A 19934-nucleotide genomic window follows, 5' to 3' on the forward strand; every position below is an offset into this window, starting at 1 on the left:
ACCATGTTGAGTGATTATAAGATAAGATTCTCCCATTTAAAATCGAAATTGACGGATAAGATTTTATATTATTAAACCATAACATAACAATACATTATTAAAGCATCAACAGACAACAACATTATTAAAGGAGAAAATTACAACAAACATTACAAAAGCATGAAGTGACATGGTGCAGACAAGCATGAAGTGGGATGATGCAGAAACCACTTGTGACTACAATTATTTTCCAAATAATTCGTAGGTCAACTGTTGGAACAACTCGTTGCTCTGGTCATTGAGATGTTCCTTTTCACTTAGCTTCAGCCACATCTTCATCTTCTTAGCCCGAGTTTTTTCTTTCATCAATTGATTTGCCTCCTCTTGCCTTTGGTTTGCCTCCTCTTGCCTTTGGATTGCCTCCTTTCGCCTTTCGTTTGCCTCCTCTTGCAACATGGCTAATTTTTCCAAGCGTTCAAACTCTTGAGCCTTGATTTGTTTGAATTCATTAAAATCTTCGTTGACCACTTCCAGGGCTACGCTCTTGCCTTTCTTTTTAGCATTTTTCTTTGCTGCATCCCTTCCCATTGGACGAGCAGTGGATCCAACAGAGTTAGAGTCACTAGCATCACTATCGTGGGCTCTCTTAGATCCACTGCTTTTAGAGCCACTATTCCCTCCAACTTGACTACCATAACGTGGTTGATCACGGACAGCGATCCATTCTTTCATTAAATTGAAATTTCCGGTACCACCACCTGAATAGATTTCTTGCGCTTTCGCCAATACATCTTGCTCCGACCACCCACTTTGTTGCATACGCTTAGCGTTATCGTAAGCGCCAATCCATTTTGACAATTTTTTGGTTCATGTAGTTGTAATGATTTCTGCATGAAACTCCACTGCGCGGAGGATCAAATGAGCAATGTTCATTACAATACTCAGCAATTTTGCCCCAAAATGATTCACTTTTCTGGTTTCTGCCAACAACGCTGTTTGTTCCGTATTTGATCCACCCACTCAATAGCACCAAATTTTGCTCAGTTGTCCATTTGACGCCTTTTCGGGTAGCAGAGGCTGAACTGTCTGCTCCAAGAGTTGCTTCATTAACCCCACTTATACCACCAAGAGTCATTTGTGTAGAAAACTCGGGAAATTCAGTTGCTCCAACATTCGAAGCAATTTCCTTATCCGTTGGAGTAGAAGAATAAGTGGGTGGTTGAGATGAATATGACATTGGCGAACCATAATATGGATGGTAGTTTGGAACAGCCGATGGCGTGAAAAAACTTGGTGGAAAACCATAATTTGGTATGTTTTGGGGTTGGTTGGGGTTAGGAAACGGATTTTGGAATGGATAGTTGTTGGGATTCGGATAGTTAAAAGGGTTGTTTGAAGGGTTTTGGATATTATTAGAAGAGTTTTGGTTGGGATCCATTTTTTCAAAGAAGATAGAAAAAATATAGAAACGAGAGTTATGAGAGGCTAAAGATGGTTTTTTTTTTCTGTGTCCAAATCTAATGAAACAAGTCTCTATTTATAGAGTATGAAATATGATAAATTTTGATATAATTTTTTTTTAAAATAAATATTTTAATATACAATAATTGAATGAAATAATGTAGAAGAGGAAAAAAAAAAAACTAAAACACAGCCAATCAAAGAAAAGTCGGCAGAACCACTTTCTCTTTGGCCAATGGAACTATGCCACATCAGACTGTCTCTCTCCCTCTCAACGGGTTTAATTTTTTCAGCTAGTTGTGTGCCAAATCATTTTAAACGTTTGATTAAACACACCACTGCATTTGGTTAAACGTGAGATTAATCTCTATTTATAAATATATGTCCAAATAAAATGAAACAAATTTCTATTAATAGAGTATGAAAAATGATGAAATTTTATGATTAAAATATAAATATAAAAATTAATTTACTATGAAATAAATGACATCAAATAATGGAGGTGGAAAAAACAAAATAAATTATTTCATTCTCTTTCTTCCTCAAATTTCAATTTTTAACTCTAATAATAATATGACATGTGGACTCTCTCTCTCCACCCATGTTCGATTCAACTAGTTGAAAATATTCAACTATGATTAATCCACCTATGATTCAACTCTCCTTTCAACACATGCATCGTAAGTATTAAACTGTTGAATTAAAGTTTCAACACCTCCATTGCTTGTAGTCTAATGCATCTATTTCGGCTTTTGTATTTTGCAGGTACCATGATAATGCATATGTAAGCTCTGGGGTTTATTCTTGCTTTCCTTTTAAAAGAAACATTTGATGTTCATTGGGATGGAAAGAAGGCTTCTCTCTTTGCGCAATCATATCTCACATAAGCCCTGTCTCAGTAAAATAGCTTCTGGGCTGCTGTTACTAGACACCATCACCAGGTTTTGTTTCAAAATCTTTACATCTCATCATGTCTATGATTTATTTAGATCGTATGATAATGCGTAACTAAACTTTGCTTTGATTCTTTATAGTTGAAAGGGTTCATCAAACATGAGATGGAAAGAACGAGATCACACATGGGTAAAATATGCTTTTTTTTTATAAAATGTAAATTATATTATCAGAAGTAAATATTTGTTACAAGCAGGTGCAGAGAGCTTCGTTGGCAAAAAAAAAGGGGAAGCTAAACGTGAAAATCAGTATGAGAAGCTTGGATTAGCTATAAGTGAACCAGACTGAAAGGAGACTGGCACATCCTTTGTTGAACCTTTGTGAAGGATATTCTGGGGGAGCCTGTCAATGTGAGCAAAGGTAGTACCATGAGGTTTAGCAACGCATGAGTGTAACCTGTTTTTCCTCTCTTTCCAGAGAAGATAAAAATATTCCTTGAGTGACCAGTTTTCTTAGTAACAAACAAGATCACCCTTCCGTTGGAGAGAAGGGAGCCAGCGATCAATTTTCTTTAAAGTTTGTTTAGTTAACATTATTGCGTTGAGAAAAGAAGTTAACATTATTAATTCATATTATATGAATGATATATTTTAAATTCATCATAGCATATTTTTAAAAAAATCAAAATCTGCTGAAACATAACATTGTTTGAATCCATTTTCAATATTGATCAAACCATCCGAACATCACTCAAATAAAAAATAATGTTTTTTCAATCATCGATTGAATGTATGTCAAACATTCGATTAAAGAATCATTAGCACCATTATAAGATTTTATATAGTTGCGTGAAAGTATTTCAATATCTTAAATCTAAGGATTTTAGATCATGGATGAACTAAATATACAAAATATTTATCGTCCTAAATAATTTAAATATTATGCATAAATGAAATGAACAACTATTAAAACTTATTTCTAATTTTTTATACCTAATCAAATTAAAATAACTATTATACCTAATTTTTTATACCTAAACAACTATTATGCATAAATAATCTTTTAGTACTTTCATAGCCAAGTAAAACAAATATTTAAAAAATCAAATGTAGCCATTATCATTTTCATCGAATTATTTAAAATGATGACAAAAATTTTGTCTAATAAAAATAACAAAACAAATAATTAAAGTCTATGTTATTTTAATTAATAATAAGTTTATAGTTTCACCTGTTCATTACAATTTAAGATACTTTTATATTATTCATTCATTCGCTGCCCGCCCGTAGGGCTGGTTTCCCCTATTATAACATATAGCTAAAATTTGTAAAGAAAACATAAAATAATTTTAAAATTTTTGTAACATAATTGTTAGTAAGGCCCATTCAAATACAAATGGTAAGGGCCAAGTGAAGCCCACAATTCATTTTCACCAACGATCATCTACTCAACCGAATTTGTCGAGTTGAAAAACAGAGGAGGCTTGTACGGGAACACAGCTGCGCCTTATCCAAAATCCTTTCAGCTGTCTCTTATCATTATGTGCAGGATAGGTTAAATTTGTTACTTTCCAGCTGTTAGTCAACTTTGTCAAGATTGTTCCATGAGTCCTTTATATTGGCTCTGCTTTCGTTTTGTATATCTTAAGTTGTTAAAGCAATATTCAGTAAAATATCCAACGTTCAGTTTCTCTCACATGGTATCAAGAGCCATTTATTTTAACAGGTGCTTTTAATGGCATATCCAGTGAATCCTTACCCTTTTCCGAGAAATGTTCATGTCATTAGCTATGTTACTCTCAAGCTCAATAGCAGTAACTATTTGCTCTGGAAAACGCAGTTCGAGTCTTTACTATTGTGCCAGAAGCTACTGGGTTTTGTGAATGGAGAGACCACACCTCCTCAAGCAACTCGTATTGTAGAAGATCAGTATCAGGCGGATTCAGACAATGAAGGTGGAGTCATAATCAGCAAAAAGATCAACAAGAAGATACGGTTCAATAGCTGATGAGGAACCAGTTCAGAATATTCATCCAATGAAAACCAGAGCTAAACATGTATACATAAACCAAACTCAAGATATGCTCTGCTTGCTCCAAAGTATTCTATTGCAATTCCAAAGACTATAGAAGAAGCAATGAGACATCCTGGATGGAATGAAGTGATTTCTCATGAAATGGAGATCATTAACATGTTAAATACATGGACTATGGTACCTGCTACAGACGATATAAATATTCTCAGAAGCAGATGGGTACACACGGTGAAGTGGAATCCAGATGGGACTATAGGAAAGTTGAGATCATGTCTGGTTGCAAAATGATTTGAACAAAAAGAGGGAATTGATTATCTGGAGACATTTGGTCCAGTTGTAAGGACTGCAACCATCAGATTAATACTGAAAATTGCTACAAAAAAAGGTTGGAAGATAAACAATTAGATGTATCAAGTGCTTTCCTACACGGTGAGCTGCAGGAGCCGGTTTACATGTATCAACTTGCAGGGTTTGTTGATCAGGAAAGACTTCACCATGTATACAGACTCACTAATGCGTTGTAGGGCCTCAAACAAGCTCCAAAAGCATGGTTTGATACATTCAGCAAATTTCTTGATTGACTTTGGCTTTGTGTGTAGTAAATCAGATCCTTCACTATTCAAAAACAACATAGACAACAAGATTATGGTGCTCCTAGGGTATGTCGATTATATCTCACTAACCGGAAGTGAAATGGATCTCCTTCAAGCTCTAGTGCATTCTTTATCTCAGCGTTTCTCTATGAAAGATATGGGAATGCCCAAATACTTTCTGGGCATAGAAATGGAAACTCACTCAGAGAGTATCTTTTTTCATCAACATGCATATATAAAAGAGATTTTACATGTAGCTTCAATGGGTGACTGCAATCCTATGCCTACTCCATTGCCTCAACGTGTAGAAAGTCTTGATTCCAGAGCCAACATACTTCAGAAGTCTCGCCGGGAAGCTTCAGTACCTGGCTATAGCTAGGCCAGACATACAATATGCAGTGAATCTGGTCTGGCAAACGATGCGTGCTCCAACAATGTCTGACTTTGTGGTTCATGTACATTCCATGGCTCCAACTTGATTTCTTGGTCGGACAAAAGGCAAAAGACAGTCTCTTGTTCATCAACTGAATCGGAGTACCGGGCATTGGCGTCAACAGCTCAAGAAATAACCTGGATATTTCACCTTCTCCTTGACTTGAATATTTCTCAAGATCATGATACAATGCTTCTCTATGACAATCTCTCTGCAGTGTACTTAAGTACAAATCCAGCTTTGTATAATAGATCAAAGCATTTTGATACAAACTGGCATTACGTAAGAGAGCAATCACAAATTGGCTTCAAGTGGCTGACATTTTTACTAAATTTTTTGCCTCGAAAAGCCTTTATTCATCTTATAGGTAAACTTTGTGTAAGAACAAGTCCCACCCCAAGTAAATCACTTCATTTCATAACCGGGGGGGGGGGGGGGGGGGGCACTTACATACTTATGTGATGGATGGGTTAATTTTGCTACTTTCCAGCTGTTAGTCAATTTTGTCTAGATTGTTCTATTTTGTTTTGTAAATCTTGAGTTGCTAAACTAATATTCAGTAAAATATCTGATGTTCAATTTTTCTTATAGGTAAAAATTTAACAAAATATATTCTTATAATCATACATAAATATAAAAAGATGGCATTTTATTTAACCTTTATTTTTATAAAAAATATTGTAAACTAATTATGTATTGACAATCTATATTATCTATAACAATAAAGTTGTCTTTTCTCCTTTCTCGTGCTGCCACATCAGCAACGAGGGTATGGCATTTTTGCTACTTCACCTCTCTTATATACTTATGTGATGGATGGGTTAGTTTTGTTATTTTCCAGCTGTTAGTCAATTTTGTCTAGATTGTTCCATTTTGTTTTGTAAATCTTGAGTTCCTAAACCAATATTCAGTAAAATATCTGATGTTCAATTTTTCTTACAATAATTAGGTAAAAATTTAACAAAATATATTCTTATAATCATACATAAATATAAAAAGATGGCATTTTATTTAACCTTTATTTTTATAAAAAATATTGTAAACTAATTATGTATTGATAATCTATATTATCTATAACAATAAAGTTGTCTTTTCTCGTTTCTCTTGCTACCACATCAGCAACGAGGGTATGGAATTTTTGGACACGTGTCCAGCTCTTTTCTCTTTGTCGTTTTCGTTTGATTTTCTTTAGCTTCAGAGATTTAATTGCGATGGGCTTATGCGTTTGTTATCGATAGTCAAACTCTTCGTCTTCAAGAACCGCAACTCCAATTCTAGGGTTCGTATTGTTCTTCGGCCTCTGATTTATTAGACCTACCATGGAGTTTCGGAGACTTCAGTTATTCTCCCTGAAGCCCAAACTTATCATAGCCACCCTCACCAGGTACTATCACCTCGAAGAACATGTATTTTTAACACCTGAAGGAAATCTTCTTTATCTGGAAATCTAAATCATAATCTTTGTTCTGAGAGATTTAGGGCTCTGTTCTATGTTGGGTAGGTACGACTGCATATGATCTTTATCCTCTGTCCGCAAAGTATGAAAGGTCGTGGATGCCTTTATTCCCGGAGATCGATTGTCAGGAGAAACTATGGTCTCGTGTCTTTTTAATTGAGTCAGTTCCTGCTTCTCTTCTCTGATGTGTATTGTTTTGTCGTTTTATGACAGGTGATACGCTTTTTGCATTTGTCCGCTTTAAAATAAAGACGAAGCTCACAAAGCTTCCACTGCTTTGATGGTAAGATCGTATATCAATTTATGCACTTGGTGATTGGATTTGACATGAAAGCATTTGTTATTGTTTCAGGAAGAGTTGTCTTAGGTTTTTGTTTAAGTTTCTAATTTTTGATTCTTACACTTAAAACCTTTTTTTATATTATCACTGTGTATGTTTTATCTCTTAGAACTTGCTGTTTTCTGTGTTTGTTGAGTTTTCTGTTTTGTTCGTCTTGGAGTTTCCGTTGTATTTTGATTTTTTTTCCTGAAGGTTTAGCTACTAAATTATGTTTACGAGGACGAGATCTGTGACATTGATATATTTGTCATTCCATTTAGGATATTACACAAAAAAATCTCTAAGCATGTGATTATGTTAAGCTCCCATGATCTCTGATTGCATGAATCAAACAGTGTTAGTCTTAACCTGAAACATACCTTTTTAAATCAAAACCTTTAAACATGCTTGCTTTTATGATTTTGGATCTGGGGTTTGTTCTGACATAACAGGCTCCATGAATGTTAGGATAACTGGCCGCACAACGACCTGCACAGCGAGTGTTCGTAGATGTTGCAAAGGCTATCTCAGAATTCGAACTTGTGACAGTCAATGCAAGCCCGCTCAGGTATGTTTACAATCATACCTGGTATTAAAAATTTTCTCTTCCGGTTTATATGAAAGTCGTACTAATTAGTTTCGCTTCCATGAATGTTAGTGACAAAATGCAAGGAAACAACTTCCATAGGATATCAGAGTTGTTGAGATGAGTATGAATGATTCTTAGCTCCGCGACTCTGGACCAACTGTAAGTTCTGTATCTTCTCCATAATATCTATATGTTCGGAACTTACATCTGCTATGAACGATTCTTAGTTCCATAATCTGTAAGTTCTTTGTTGAGATGAGTATGAATGGTTGGTTTTCGCTCTTTTTACAGCTTTTTGTGTGGAAAGACGATTTTTACTACTCTGGATCATTTCTTACATCAAAAAAGCTAACCAATAGAAAATGAATAAAATATGACTGAGTTACATTGTTACGGTGCCACATCTATGATCTTCTTCCAATTCTTGGTCAAACCCTTCTAGAGCAGACATCTATATAATTGTGGCTTGAGATTGAAATGAGACTCTTTTTTCTGCATATAATGAAGAAATACAGTTTTTGGTGCTAACTCTGTTAATAACTATTAACTCTCATGGGTAAAGCAGTTTCGTGGCAAGAGCTGGTACTGACAGAAAGGTACTCAACTGATTATTCTTATATTTTGACCATTGACACAGCCAGACACCAATAGACTAACAAAGTTGTTTCTGTTGTCCCATAAACTTCTATGATAGAAGATCAGTGGTTGTTGTTGTTTTTTTTATTAATGCAAATCTTTTTCAGAATAAACAACCACATGTCAAGAATTTATAAGTTCCGTAGTCATGTACCCTTCATTAGTACGATCAAACTTAGCAGCACTTGCAAGGCTTATAAAACAGATTTTATTGCAGACAATAGACTATTTTTGTGATCTGATCGGTTTGTGGAATTGCAGCAAGTCGTTTTGCCATACTGTGTGAGAGTGAAAGAGCTTTTGCCATTGTGCCCGACAAAGAGACTAATATTCTCTAATCTTCATCACATATTCATCTAATTTATGCCTTCTATGACGTGACTCGGGTCTTGGTTTTTGTTTGATCTTTAGTGTATGTTTTGTTCTGCTTGCTCTCTTGCTTCTGTATTTGAAATTTGAGGTTAGTTTTTTTTTTTTTTGTATTCCTGTTCTTGATCACATACTCGAAAATTTCTCTATTTGTTTGTTTGTTTGTTTTAAGAGCAAGTTCTGATTGTTCTCTGAGGACAAAGAAAATTTTAGATTTTTCTACTGACCCTACATGCATAGGTTTTGTTCATGGAACAACTCTAGAATGTTTCTTTGCTTTCTCTGGAGATTCGAGTTTAGGTTGTCTGTTTGATCTTTTGTATAGGTTCTGCTGACATTCAAAATGTTCTATGTTTCTTCTTAAGATTTTTTTAATTCAAGTATATGTTTTTGGGACCATAACACTCGATGAGTATATTACACTGATTCAGGCTCACCAAAGGAATCCAAACTCTGTTTCAAATTTTTAAAAGATTTTTCAATTGTGTTTCCTCTAAACCAAAATCTTTGCGATTTTCATTGTTTTGTAGCGGTAACCGAACTGCACAGAGACGGTAAGTTGGTTCCTATGTTGACTGAAGCTGGAGCTTTCATTGCACAAGCTTGAACAATTTCTTCTTAATAAGCACATGCATTTGTGATTTGCTTCTTCTATAAGGAATAAAAGAGAACAAGTTTGTGTAATAAATGTCAACTTTGTCTAAAATGATTTATAGTTTTGGTTATGTCGAAGTCGGTCTTGAACTTCTGATACATTTATCGTTTATGTTTAAAGTTCAACTATCAACTATTGAATGGATCAATGAAAACAACTTATACTATATCTCTTTGACCTACAAAGTGATACTCTACGGTTGCTAACTGCTATCAAATAGAACGGGTAAATAATTATTTTTTTCCTACGTATTTGCATTTTCATATATTTGAAAATATTCTATTTAGTAAGACTATATAATTGATTTAAAATTCATTAAAAATAAAGTATACAAACCCGGGCGTAGTACGAAAACCTGGTATTTCATAAAAAGTTCAAAATTATACGGAATTTTTGATCAGATAGTATCTTGCCATCAAGTTCAAGCTTGAAGACCCATTACTTAGTGGGCCTACCACTTAAAGCCCAGACCTACGAATGTCGGTCGATTTCGACAATGGAGCAATAAAATCTGCCTCGCTGATAAGAGAAGATAGGGCTCCTTTGCTTGCACGAGAGATTATCCTTCCAACGTCGGTTAAGTAATAATATTCCGATCCGTACGTATGGCGGCAGAGCAGAAGGCGACGAAAGAAGAAGTAAAGATGGATCTGTTCGAGGACGATGATGAGTTCGAGGAGTTTGAAATCAACCAAGGTGGATTTCTGTTTCTTTTTTTTTTTAATTTTTATTGATTCATCGTATGATTTTGGTGATAATAAAAAAGATTCGGATTCCGAATTGCAAGCTAAGATTGAAATTTTGTATTGGTGGATCTATTAAGAGACTGAGTCTGGTAGTTTGTAATGTTCTTTGGTTGGAGAAATAAAAGAGAGAATCTGATTCGTATCTGACAAACATATTCTCTTGTTTGGTTTCTTGAGCAGATTGGGTGGAGAACGAGGAGCAAGTGAAGGAAGTTGGTCTGCAATGGGAAGATGACTGGGACGATGATGATGTCAGTGACGACTTCTCGCATCAGCTAAGGAAGGAACTTGAGACCATTTCTGCTGATAAGAAATGAGGTGTTCATTTGAATTGCTTCTTACCTCCTTTCCCTGCACATTTTACTCTTGGATGCAAGTTCCTATCTTTGATGATAATAAATCTCTCGACTTTTATGATTGCATTTTCTCTGAATGTGTTTGCCTGGTTAAGTATGTTTTTAATGTTAGATAGCTCAACGTTATTGATCTTGAATGAAACATGATAGTGATAGCACAACCCAAAGATTCATCTACGCAATACATAACACAAGAAGTTGGAAAAAAAAACAAGAAACTTATATCTTCTACTAGCACCAAAACCAACAACATTAAACCGATATTGCTAAGGGTCTTACTCGTATTGTCTCTCTTAAGAACAAACAAAAAAGAAAAAACTGGCGCAAACTTATACACTAAGAAAGATTGAGCAAATTTGGTAGCGAAAACTGACAAAAAAACCCGCCCAAACGTAAGTAAGCTGAAAGTTACTGCTGCATTCAGCAAGCGCTAGCTACTTCAGCAACATCGTTTTGTGATATCTCGCTGGCAACTTGTGGCGCTGTACTTCTTGTCTCTTTGGTTTCGTCTTTGGGAATGGCCTTTTTGTCAATGGCAGCTAAAGCTTGCTGAAAACATAACATTCTCTATCTGTTAGACTTTCATTTATAGAGATAGAGAGACACAATCAGGTAAGGGCTGTTTTTTGCTTTCTTTTCAAATTTCACTTTACCTTTATTTTATATTGCTGCTGCTTCTTTTTGCCTTCTTTGATTATCTTTTCACGACTCTCATAGAATGCAAAATCATCCAGTATGCATGCCTTGCTTGCATGTTCCTTGAAAATCTTGATGACTTTCATGCCTTGCTCTAGGGTTACCTGCAGATTAATCCACACAAACCATTTTAGTTTTTTTTTTTAAATTCAACAACATGACCAGAGAGAAGTAAGAACCACACTCTGACCTCCTGTGTGTCTCGGCTATTTGTAACTGGCTTGTTCTCGTTGTTCTCCAGAGTTATATGCCTCAAGGAACTATTTGGGATGTCTTTGACAATGTGCCACTTAACAGGGAAGCAACCAATCCACTTGTCCTGCTGCCAGTACTCCACTGTCTGATTAAAATCTACTGGTCCTACCATCTCAGCTAAACCAACAAATTGCCCACTTGTGTTTACCTGTAAAAATTTAAACAAACATTCAGAATTCTTCTTTAGACAGATTGAAGTAAGAAAAATCCAAAAGTCAATGGAGTCTTTATAAAATTTAAGATTCACTTACAGAGAACATTAGAAAAACAGGACAGGACCCATTTGACTTCTCTTTAGCCTCATTATACGCAGCATCAAGCTTCTTGTTGCCATTGGGGGTGCTGGACCACACATTGTATTTGATGCTTTTGTGAATATCATCTTCACTGTATGATTTGATTACAAACAGTTTCGCATTAGAGTAGGTTTCAGAGAAATCTTCCTTGTTGTAGTCCTTGGAATCTGGAAGAGAAACATCTTCACTCGTCTTCTTCCCTATTTCCTGCTCTTTCAGAGTTTCTGGCTGGGAACTTTCTTGGCCAATCTTGAAGCCCTTGGCTCTTGGCCCTCTATTCAGCTCGTCTAACCCAGCAAAGTTCTCTTTGCCATACCCAGAAAACCCGTAAGCCATTGTCTTGTACCAACTTGGAGTTTGCTTGTAAGTGCCGTAACCATAAGAATCATATCCATAGCCATTCATGTAAGGCCCATACATTGAGTACATGCTGTCCATGTTGTATCCGAAGGACTGACCATAGCTTCCTGATCGTCCCTGATATGTACTCTGCCATAAAACCAAACAAAACTCAATACAAAGTTATTATTAATATGATGGACAATTATTGAACCTACCAGGTGGGGATACTGAAGAGTGGTGTTGGTCTTTCCGGAAGCATAGTTCATGTCATAACCGTATCTCGGGTACTGATAGGGTGGAGTATAATAGCCAGTAGGGTAGGTACCATAGGAGCCCTTTTGATTGAAAGCAAGTTTCTTTTGGTTCAATCCAGTCACAGCTCTAACATTTGTGGGTAAAAGATTAGTCTTGCCACTCTTGGTTCCGCCATAAACATCCTGCAAAATGAAGGGATTACCACTTGTCTCTAAAAGAGAAGACAGTAGCTTGAGAGAGACAGATACCTTATTCCCAGTGTCAGGGACTTTGGCCATGGTTTCCGGATCAAGGGAGAGATTGTGCAGCAAATCTGCAGCTTCTAAGATTACGAGAGAATGAAGGAATAACAATATTTGCAGCTTTCAACAGTCAAAAAAAAAAAACATCAGATCTATATTATAAGAATGAACGAGAGATCTAACCTAGAGCAACAAGAAATCAACAGCGAAACAAAGAGAGAGAATGTCTAAACCCTAGCAAAACCCAACACAAAAAATGAAATTTCCAAAAAAATCAAGCGGAACTATAACTGTGACAAGCTACGGATCAGGAAAAAAAGAATAGGACGTGCGTGAAGGATACGATCGGAAGGAGAAATGGTAGTAGCCATGGCTGTCTCTGCGGCGGAAACTTGGAGTGGGAGCGAGAGAGACAAAAACAACAAAACCCTAAGCAGAATTTGAGAGTCCTATTTATATTCCACTCTTTTTTTTTCCATCCTAACGCCAACCATTAAACCGAGGCCAAAAACTCCGGTTCAATTAAGGATTGATATTGCTCATTATTTATTCATATTGAAAAAATATAAATGCTTATCATGACTGTGTATTGGACACGTTTATTGACCATATATACGAAATGTTGTTAATATGTATGTACATTTATTTAATCCTGAGTTTGGAAATTTTTCAATCATGTATTTGTTGAGAGTTGTTTTGTGATAATTATATAAATGGATATGCACATATCGCATGGTAAAGAGTAATTAAACTAATCTAAACAACGAGAGAGATTAAAAAAAGACTATGAGGTCTCGGTCTCGAGTGACCATTACAACAAACACAAGAACCAACTACTCTTGCTAATCAAGAGACCTAGCTTAGCCGAAAAAACTACATTGCCAAATGGACCAGATGTCTTTGATAGACCATGAGACCACACTCAGTAGAATGCGGCATGTCCAAAGTGCTACTTCATTTGATTGACAACCCATCTCTCCAGCTTTGTCGAGACCAGATCGAGGATACACATGAACCACAACTACCACCGGTATAGTATACATGAGCTCCACCGGAAGAAAGACAGGAGGGTAATTCATGCTCGCCCAGTGCCAAACTTCTCGTGAGCTTCTCGAAATTTAAGACGAACTAGTGGTTTGTCCGCGCTTCGCGCTGGATATTGTTTTCTTGTAAATGTGTCGTGGACTTCTGTTAGTTGATTAGTTGATTAATGTGTATGTCTTTTTGTGTGTTCAGATGTGTTGTGTTTAGGGGTTCTTTGATTTGACTATTGTGTAATGTGGAAGATTTTTGGGTGTTTTATCTTGGATGGTAACTTATTTTTGTATGTTTATAAGTTTGTGTTATGTGAGTATTGTGAATTGTTAATTACAGCAAAGTGCAGTATTGCATGTAGTTGTGTTTGTGACGGTGTTTTGTTGATTAAAATATGTTCTTAAATATCTGTGAAGAATAGCTTTATGTGTTAATTTTTGTGTTTTTGACGTGCATGTTGTTGCAAAATATAATTCTTGTGACCACTGCAAAAACTTGTATTATGTTACTATATAATTGTATATTTTCATTGCAAAAACTAACAATACTCAGAGTAGCTTCGAGCTGATGTCCTATTTTTATTTTATCCCGTAGTGTTTCTAAGTGTGGTTAGTTTTTGCTTCTTGGATTTTTGTGTATGTAGATATTAAAGCTCCCGTGATGGATTAATCTTGTGGTTCCTTGTTTGTTTTATGAAGTTGATCGGATTCGGGAGTAGGAAGTGGATGCTTAGATGGTGGGTAATTATACTGTGTTGGCATTTGTATCAATTTTGTGTGTTTTGCTCACAAACCTTATCGACTGTTTTTTCTTTGGGCTCATTAGTTTCCAAAACGCACTGATGATTATTAAATTCTCGTGCTTTATATGATAATGCATTTTGATCCGTCTTTTCAAAGGGCGGGTATATTTTTGGTTGATTATTTCTAAAAATATTGAAAGAAATTTATGTGTTTTGATTAGATAGAATGTTATTTGAAACTTTAAATTATAGAATTTCGCAAAATGATCAAACGTAAATTTTTTCTTCTTTATTCAAAATTTTTTTTATTGATTAATTTTGTAGTACGACTTTAAATTTAAAATATGTTAGAAAGAATGATTAATTTCAGGTATGGATAAACAATAGTATTGAAAAACCAATATAATTTACATTGAGATTCGATTTTGATCCGTGTTTTAAAAACACGGGATTACTTTTTTTGTTAACAAATATTTGCTCAATAGAATTAAAATATTAAAAATAATTTATATACTTAAAATGTTTTATATATAATTTATATTTTAATTTATGTATATAATGTATATAAATTATTTTTGGATAGATCAAATTTTGAATTTTGATGACCATGCTATATATAGACTTTTAATTCAACGATTTAAAGTTAGGTAAGCAATATATTTAACTTTCCAATCATAAATTGGTGAATACAAATTGAAGCTTTATTTTGAAATATGTAATTTATTAAATGTTTTAGTTTGTGAAAAATATATTGCAATCTAAACTATAAATTATATATATATATATATATATATATTTACACTTATGCTAAATTATAACACGTACTATAAAAACCATAATTTATATAAGAATTATAGTATCATATTTTTAGTAAAATAGTCTAAACATGCCAAACTATACAACCCCAACTGCCGTAACTTATTTTATATATATAAAAATTACATAAATGAAAATTCTCGTTGCGTGGCTTACATTTTATTTTCTGTAACTAACTTTACGGAAAATAAATGGTTTTGCAATTTACATTTTGGCTCAATAGAAGAACGTGAGGGTCCGCGAAAAATGGAATTAAAGAGAAGGGGGAGAGGTTATAGCATATCAATATTGTTAATGGCAGTTAGTATATTTGAAAGTAGGTCCAATGACATTTTAAGTAATATTCAAGTAACTGTAGAGGCAAAAAATAAGGATGATTTATTTTGTGTGTTAAACTTGTGGTGAAACTTGTACGGATTTTATGTTTAGTAGTGTTATTTAAGAAAACCAGTGGTGTCAATAAGTGAATCATATTCTATTTAGACATTTAACAATAACCATGTCCAATGCATCTTGGAACACAATCTGACTCAGCATCTAGAGCACATGTTTCTTCATCTAGCAGAACCACTTTAGGATCTTTAACAGTTGTTCTCCATATAACAATTGGAGTCTTTTACACTCTGGGTCAGTTTTTGAGATTATATAACACTCTAGGTACATTTAAGCTACTGAGGTAGTTTTTGAGGAGGAAAAGACTACTATGTCCTCAACCAACTTCAACATTCACCCAACTAAATTATTTCTTCCTTTGTCACTCGTGGTGAATTGTCATGAAAATTAAAATTATATCTTTATTTTATTGCTTTAAATTACAGCCACATAAACTAAATATCATTTTATCTTTACTATCTTTTTTATCCTATCAATAGATTCAAATGTGGGGGTTTCTTCCCCGTCGTTTCGTCGATTTCACCGACACCAATCTCGTCGGACCTTTACATAAAATCAGTGATGAAGGTCGTAGTTGAGGTTTGGAGGTCGAGCATAAGGCTGGTAATGACGAACTCACCTCGGCTCAACGACAATGGAAACATGGGTTTGTGGGTTCATGCGTTCGACTTTCATGTTGTCTCTTACCTAGTGTTAAAATTAGGAAGTTATAAGAAAACTTGTTTTTTTCTTGTCTTTTGAGTATAATCGGCTAATCTATACAACATTTGTAAGTTTTTGAGGTAAAATCGTAAAGAAATGGAGATTTCATAAAAAATCAATGGCGGCTCCGAGATGTAGTTGCAGAAATCGTAGGAAACCCTAACTTCAAGATGACGATTCTATTACAAAATTGCCACACATAAATATTTTTAAAATTAAGCAAAACGAGCAAACGCGTGATCGAACCCGTACTAGAGAGACTTATAATGATTCACATAAACATTATATTATGTTAGTTATAACTTTTTAAATTAAACATTACATATAGTTCTATTTTAAATAAAACAGTATCTATACGTATTGCATTTGCGTAGTACTTGAAATGATGTTGTTTGTTTAAAAATCAAACAACAAAAATGCATGGTAAGTGTTCAATAAAATGCATGGATACTATATGAACTTCATCTTTGAAGTGTACATGTGTACACCCCCCAGTTGAGTGTACATGCGTACATTATTTTTGTACACTTGAGTGTACATGCGTACATTATTTTTGTACATGTGTATTTTATCAATCTAGTGTACATGTGTACACATATATATATATATATATATATGTTATTTAAATTTAAATAAATGTGGCAAAATTATATAAATTTTTCATAATTTTGATTAAAACACTTCAAAATTGTAGTTATTTACAAACATTCAAACATATTCGAACATACTATATTTTTTTCCAATAGGTACCTTTCTTCGATAAACTTGTAACAATCACTTGCTCGAAATCGTTGTGACTTTCTATGAGAGAACAAATGTCACATATAGCTATCATATATAAATTCTGAGTTTTTAAGGTGAAATTGAGCAATGATTTGTAGATTTATAGATGTGTGTTTCAATTAACACTAATTTTTAAGCAAAAAAAGAAGAAGCTATGTACACTAATGACATGTACACTTATTTATATATCCACATGTACACCAATCTATAGGCCAATGATTAACTAGTCATCCTTAATGTAATCTTAATCCATACATTACAGAATTTACGCTAATCTCAAATTCCAAAACGAAAATGAAAGAACAGTATTTTCTCAACTCATTTCTACAATTTTGTCTTTCAATATTTGTAAGATCTCTTTTTGCAATTAATATTTCATAATTTAATGAGTTTTAACACTTGTTTTACTTCATTTAAATCATTTTAGAATGTATTTAAATATTTTTAATACATATATGTGTTTATTTGCATATGACAAGGGCTAAAGTACATTTTCTGAAAGTTTGGGAAGAATCAGAAAGAAATCTGCAGATTATAAAATATTTGGGGTAAAGTCACAATTAACCACAAGTCGAGGGACCATTTATGAAATTATGAAGAAGTTGGGTCAGACAGATGAATCGATCCCCGTAACCCAGATTGTTCGATCTCTGTTTCGAGACAGTCGCGACGGAGCACGAAACCAGCGGAGCTGAGCACGGCGACGTAGTAGACGGCTTGGACAGTGCTCTCACGGTGGTTTGGGCTTTGATTTCGGTGGAGAGATTCAACGGCGAACGACGATGAACTGCGACGGAGAGACGGCCACAGCTGTCTTCGTGTTGCAGAGGAGCACAATCCCGACGAGAGGAGATCATGGTGTGGTGGTCAGAATCAAGCTCAGCTGTGGGTTGAAGTGAGCAGATAAGGTCACGATTCAACAGAGTGCATGGCAACTTTATGGTCTCTTTTTTTCTCTGTGGATATTAAAATTCCAAAAGGAACCGATGATGATGATGATGATAGAAAACAATTTTGTTTGATCGATGTGAAAATTAAAAAAATTGTTTTATACAACCATGATTTTAATAATTAAGAAAAAATTTCTTCTTAGAAGGGAGAAGGGCAGGAGTGGAATTTTACATTTACTCTCTATGTGCAAAGAGTTAATAAAAGTGTCTGAAGAGAAGAAAGTGACCTATAGTGAAATATTAAAGAGGAAAAGTGTCCCTCAGTGTAATACTTTCTAACAATTGAACTCCTTTTTCACCTATCATTGTATTAATATGCTTGCAACATTTAATATATATTCTTGTGTAGTATGAATCTGGAAATAGGGCTGTGCATTCCTTCAAATGCCCTTAAAGTTAGATGTTGTAGTCCACTAAGAAGCCACGAGCATTAGATAGCTCAGTTGCAGATTCAGAAGCATATCATCCTTTATAAGCAATATTGTTCTGATTGTTTCATTGAACAAAACCCGTTTTGACGTTGTTGACATGATCAAAATCGTGAAACCTAAGCAACATCGCAATTATATAATAGATTTCCCGCTTCCGATCTCTCCAACCAAAACTATTGCTTGAAACAGAGAAAAATAATAGAACATACTTTGAGAAATAATTTGATACAATATAAAAATTACCGATTCATAAATGATCCGATCTAATTTTTAGTGGTTAATGATAGCATATGAAAAGATTACTGATCTATCCAATTCCCATATATGAGATCGTTGTTTCATACAAACCTTTATCTGTTAACAAAGCACATTCAAACACTAAATTCCAAACTCAATTTTTTTTTTTATTATCAGACTTGGATGTGATCCAAGTGCATATTTTAAAACTATCTGAGAAGTGATTTTGTCATCTCTCTATTTTCCTAGATTTCTTCTCAGTGAAGATGGATGCAAGGGAAAACATCTTCGCCACAAAGCTCTCTTCTCTATCGAAGTAGATGTCATACTCACACCGACGACAATTCACAAACCTTCTTCTACACTGCCTTGTGGCTTTTATCTTTGAACTTGGATGATATAATCGCCCAATTGAATATCAATCAAACAAAAACATCACTCCCTTTTCATCAGGATTTAATGAACACAATTTTTAAAGGACTAACTTGTTAAAGAAAGGCACACCTTGGAATTCTCTGATAAATTTCCCTTCGGTTAGTCAGAAAAATCTGCAATGTCAAACAAATTAATATCTTTCTTCAAGGCTAAAACCAATACAAACCCAATCTGATCCACCAGAAAAGGGAAAATAAGGGAGGTTGAGTTTCAGTAACCTTAAGGTGAATAAGCGGAGAGAAAGAAAAAGAGTTAACAAACTTTTTCTAAAAGTCAATTATAGCCTTCCTCATATAGCCCTCTTTGTGAATGTTGCTTTTGCTCAGATCTTCTTCTCCAGATTCTATCTTCTTCTTCAACACCAGCAATGTGTTTCTGAGAAAAAGAGGATAATGTCCAGAGTTCCATATCACATGATGATGGTTTTTGTAGAGATGGTGATGAAAACCTTGGGTCTTCAAAAACGTTACAGTGCCAATGAGCTTTAAAATCTCTTAGAAGCAAAAGATTTATCACAGTTTTTGGGGAAGAAGATAAGAATTTTACCGAAGCTTACAACTCTATCTATAGGTAAAGATTCATAACCTCCGAGGAGAGCGAAGGCAGTGGCGGACCTACTTGAGAGGATAGGGTTGCACATGACACACGTTAAATTTGGATAAATATATGTTTTGTATGGATTAACATTAAAATACCAATAGCTCTGTTGGTCAAATTCCCTTTGTGACACCCCTAAAGGTCTAAACCCAGTTTCGAATCCTACCGTTGACACCTTTGATTTTTTTTTACATGGTTTGACCCAGG

At 34.6% G+C, this 19934-nt stretch overlaps 2 protein-coding genes and 1 pseudogene across 3 annotated transcripts; 1 reads left to right on the plus strand and 2 right to left on the minus strand.

The window, feature by feature from the left end:
- Nucleotides 1-48: 48 nt before the first annotated feature.
- On the minus strand, nt 49-2078 carry LOC106383961 (annotated as a pseudogene).
- Nucleotides 2079-9855: 7777 nt separating this feature from the next.
- LOC106388193 (protein DSS1 HOMOLOG ON CHROMOSOME V-like) lies at nt 9856-10586 on the plus strand. Its single transcript, XM_013828209.3, has 2 exons — nt 9856-10114; nt 10345-10586. The coding sequence occupies exons 1-2, from the start codon at nt 10024-10026 to the stop codon at nt 10479-10481; spliced, it is 228 nt and encodes a 75-aa protein (XP_013683663.1). The 5' UTR covers nt 9856-10023; the 3' UTR covers nt 10482-10586.
- Nucleotides 10587-10718: 132 nt separating this feature from the next.
- LOC106388192 (YTH domain-containing protein ECT3) lies at nt 10719-13089 on the minus strand. Of its 2 annotated transcripts, none has more exons than XM_013828206.3 (7): nt 12950-13089; nt 12613-12686; nt 12325-12546; nt 11723-12256; nt 11407-11619; nt 11174-11320; nt 10719-11069 (listed from the first exon to the last, which is right to left on the minus strand). In XM_013828206.3, the coding sequence occupies exons 1-7, from the start codon at nt 12975-12977 to the stop codon at nt 10941-10943; spliced, it is 1347 nt and encodes a 448-aa protein (XP_013683660.2). In that variant the 5' UTR covers nt 12978-13089; the 3' UTR covers nt 10719-10940. The 2 variants fall into 2 exon arrangements, with proteins under 2 accessions (XP_013683660.2, XP_013683661.2); XM_013828207.3 differs by having other exon boundaries at nt 12613-12683; nt 12950-13028.
- Between the last annotated feature and the right edge of the window lie 6845 nt (nt 13090-19934).

This window comes from Brassica napus, chromosome C2 (assembly GCF_020379485.1).
Source record: "Brassica napus cultivar Da-Ae chromosome C2, Da-Ae, whole genome shotgun sequence".
Classification (NCBI taxonomy): Eukaryota; Viridiplantae; Streptophyta; class Magnoliopsida; order Brassicales; family Brassicaceae; genus Brassica; species Brassica napus.

Coding starts and splice junctions, on each gene's coding strand:
- LOC106388193 (XM_013828209.3), top strand. CDS start 10,024: ATGGCGGCAGAGCAGAAGGCGACGAAAGAAGAAGTAAAGATGGATCTG. Junction 10,115..10,344: donor GGAGTTTGAAATCAACCAAG/GTGGATTTCTGT, acceptor TTTCTTGAGCAG/ATTGGGTGGAGAACGAGGAG.
- LOC106388192 (XM_013828206.3), bottom strand. CDS start 12,977: ATGGCTACTACCATTTCTCCTTCCGATC. Junction 12,257..12,324: donor CTCTTCAGTATCCCCACCTG/GTAGGTTCAATA, acceptor GTTTTATGGCAG/AGTACATATCAGGGACGATC. Junction 11,070..11,173: donor AGCAGCAATATAAAATAAAG/GTAAAGTGAAAT, acceptor TTATGTTTTCAG/CAAGCTTTAGCTGCCATTGA.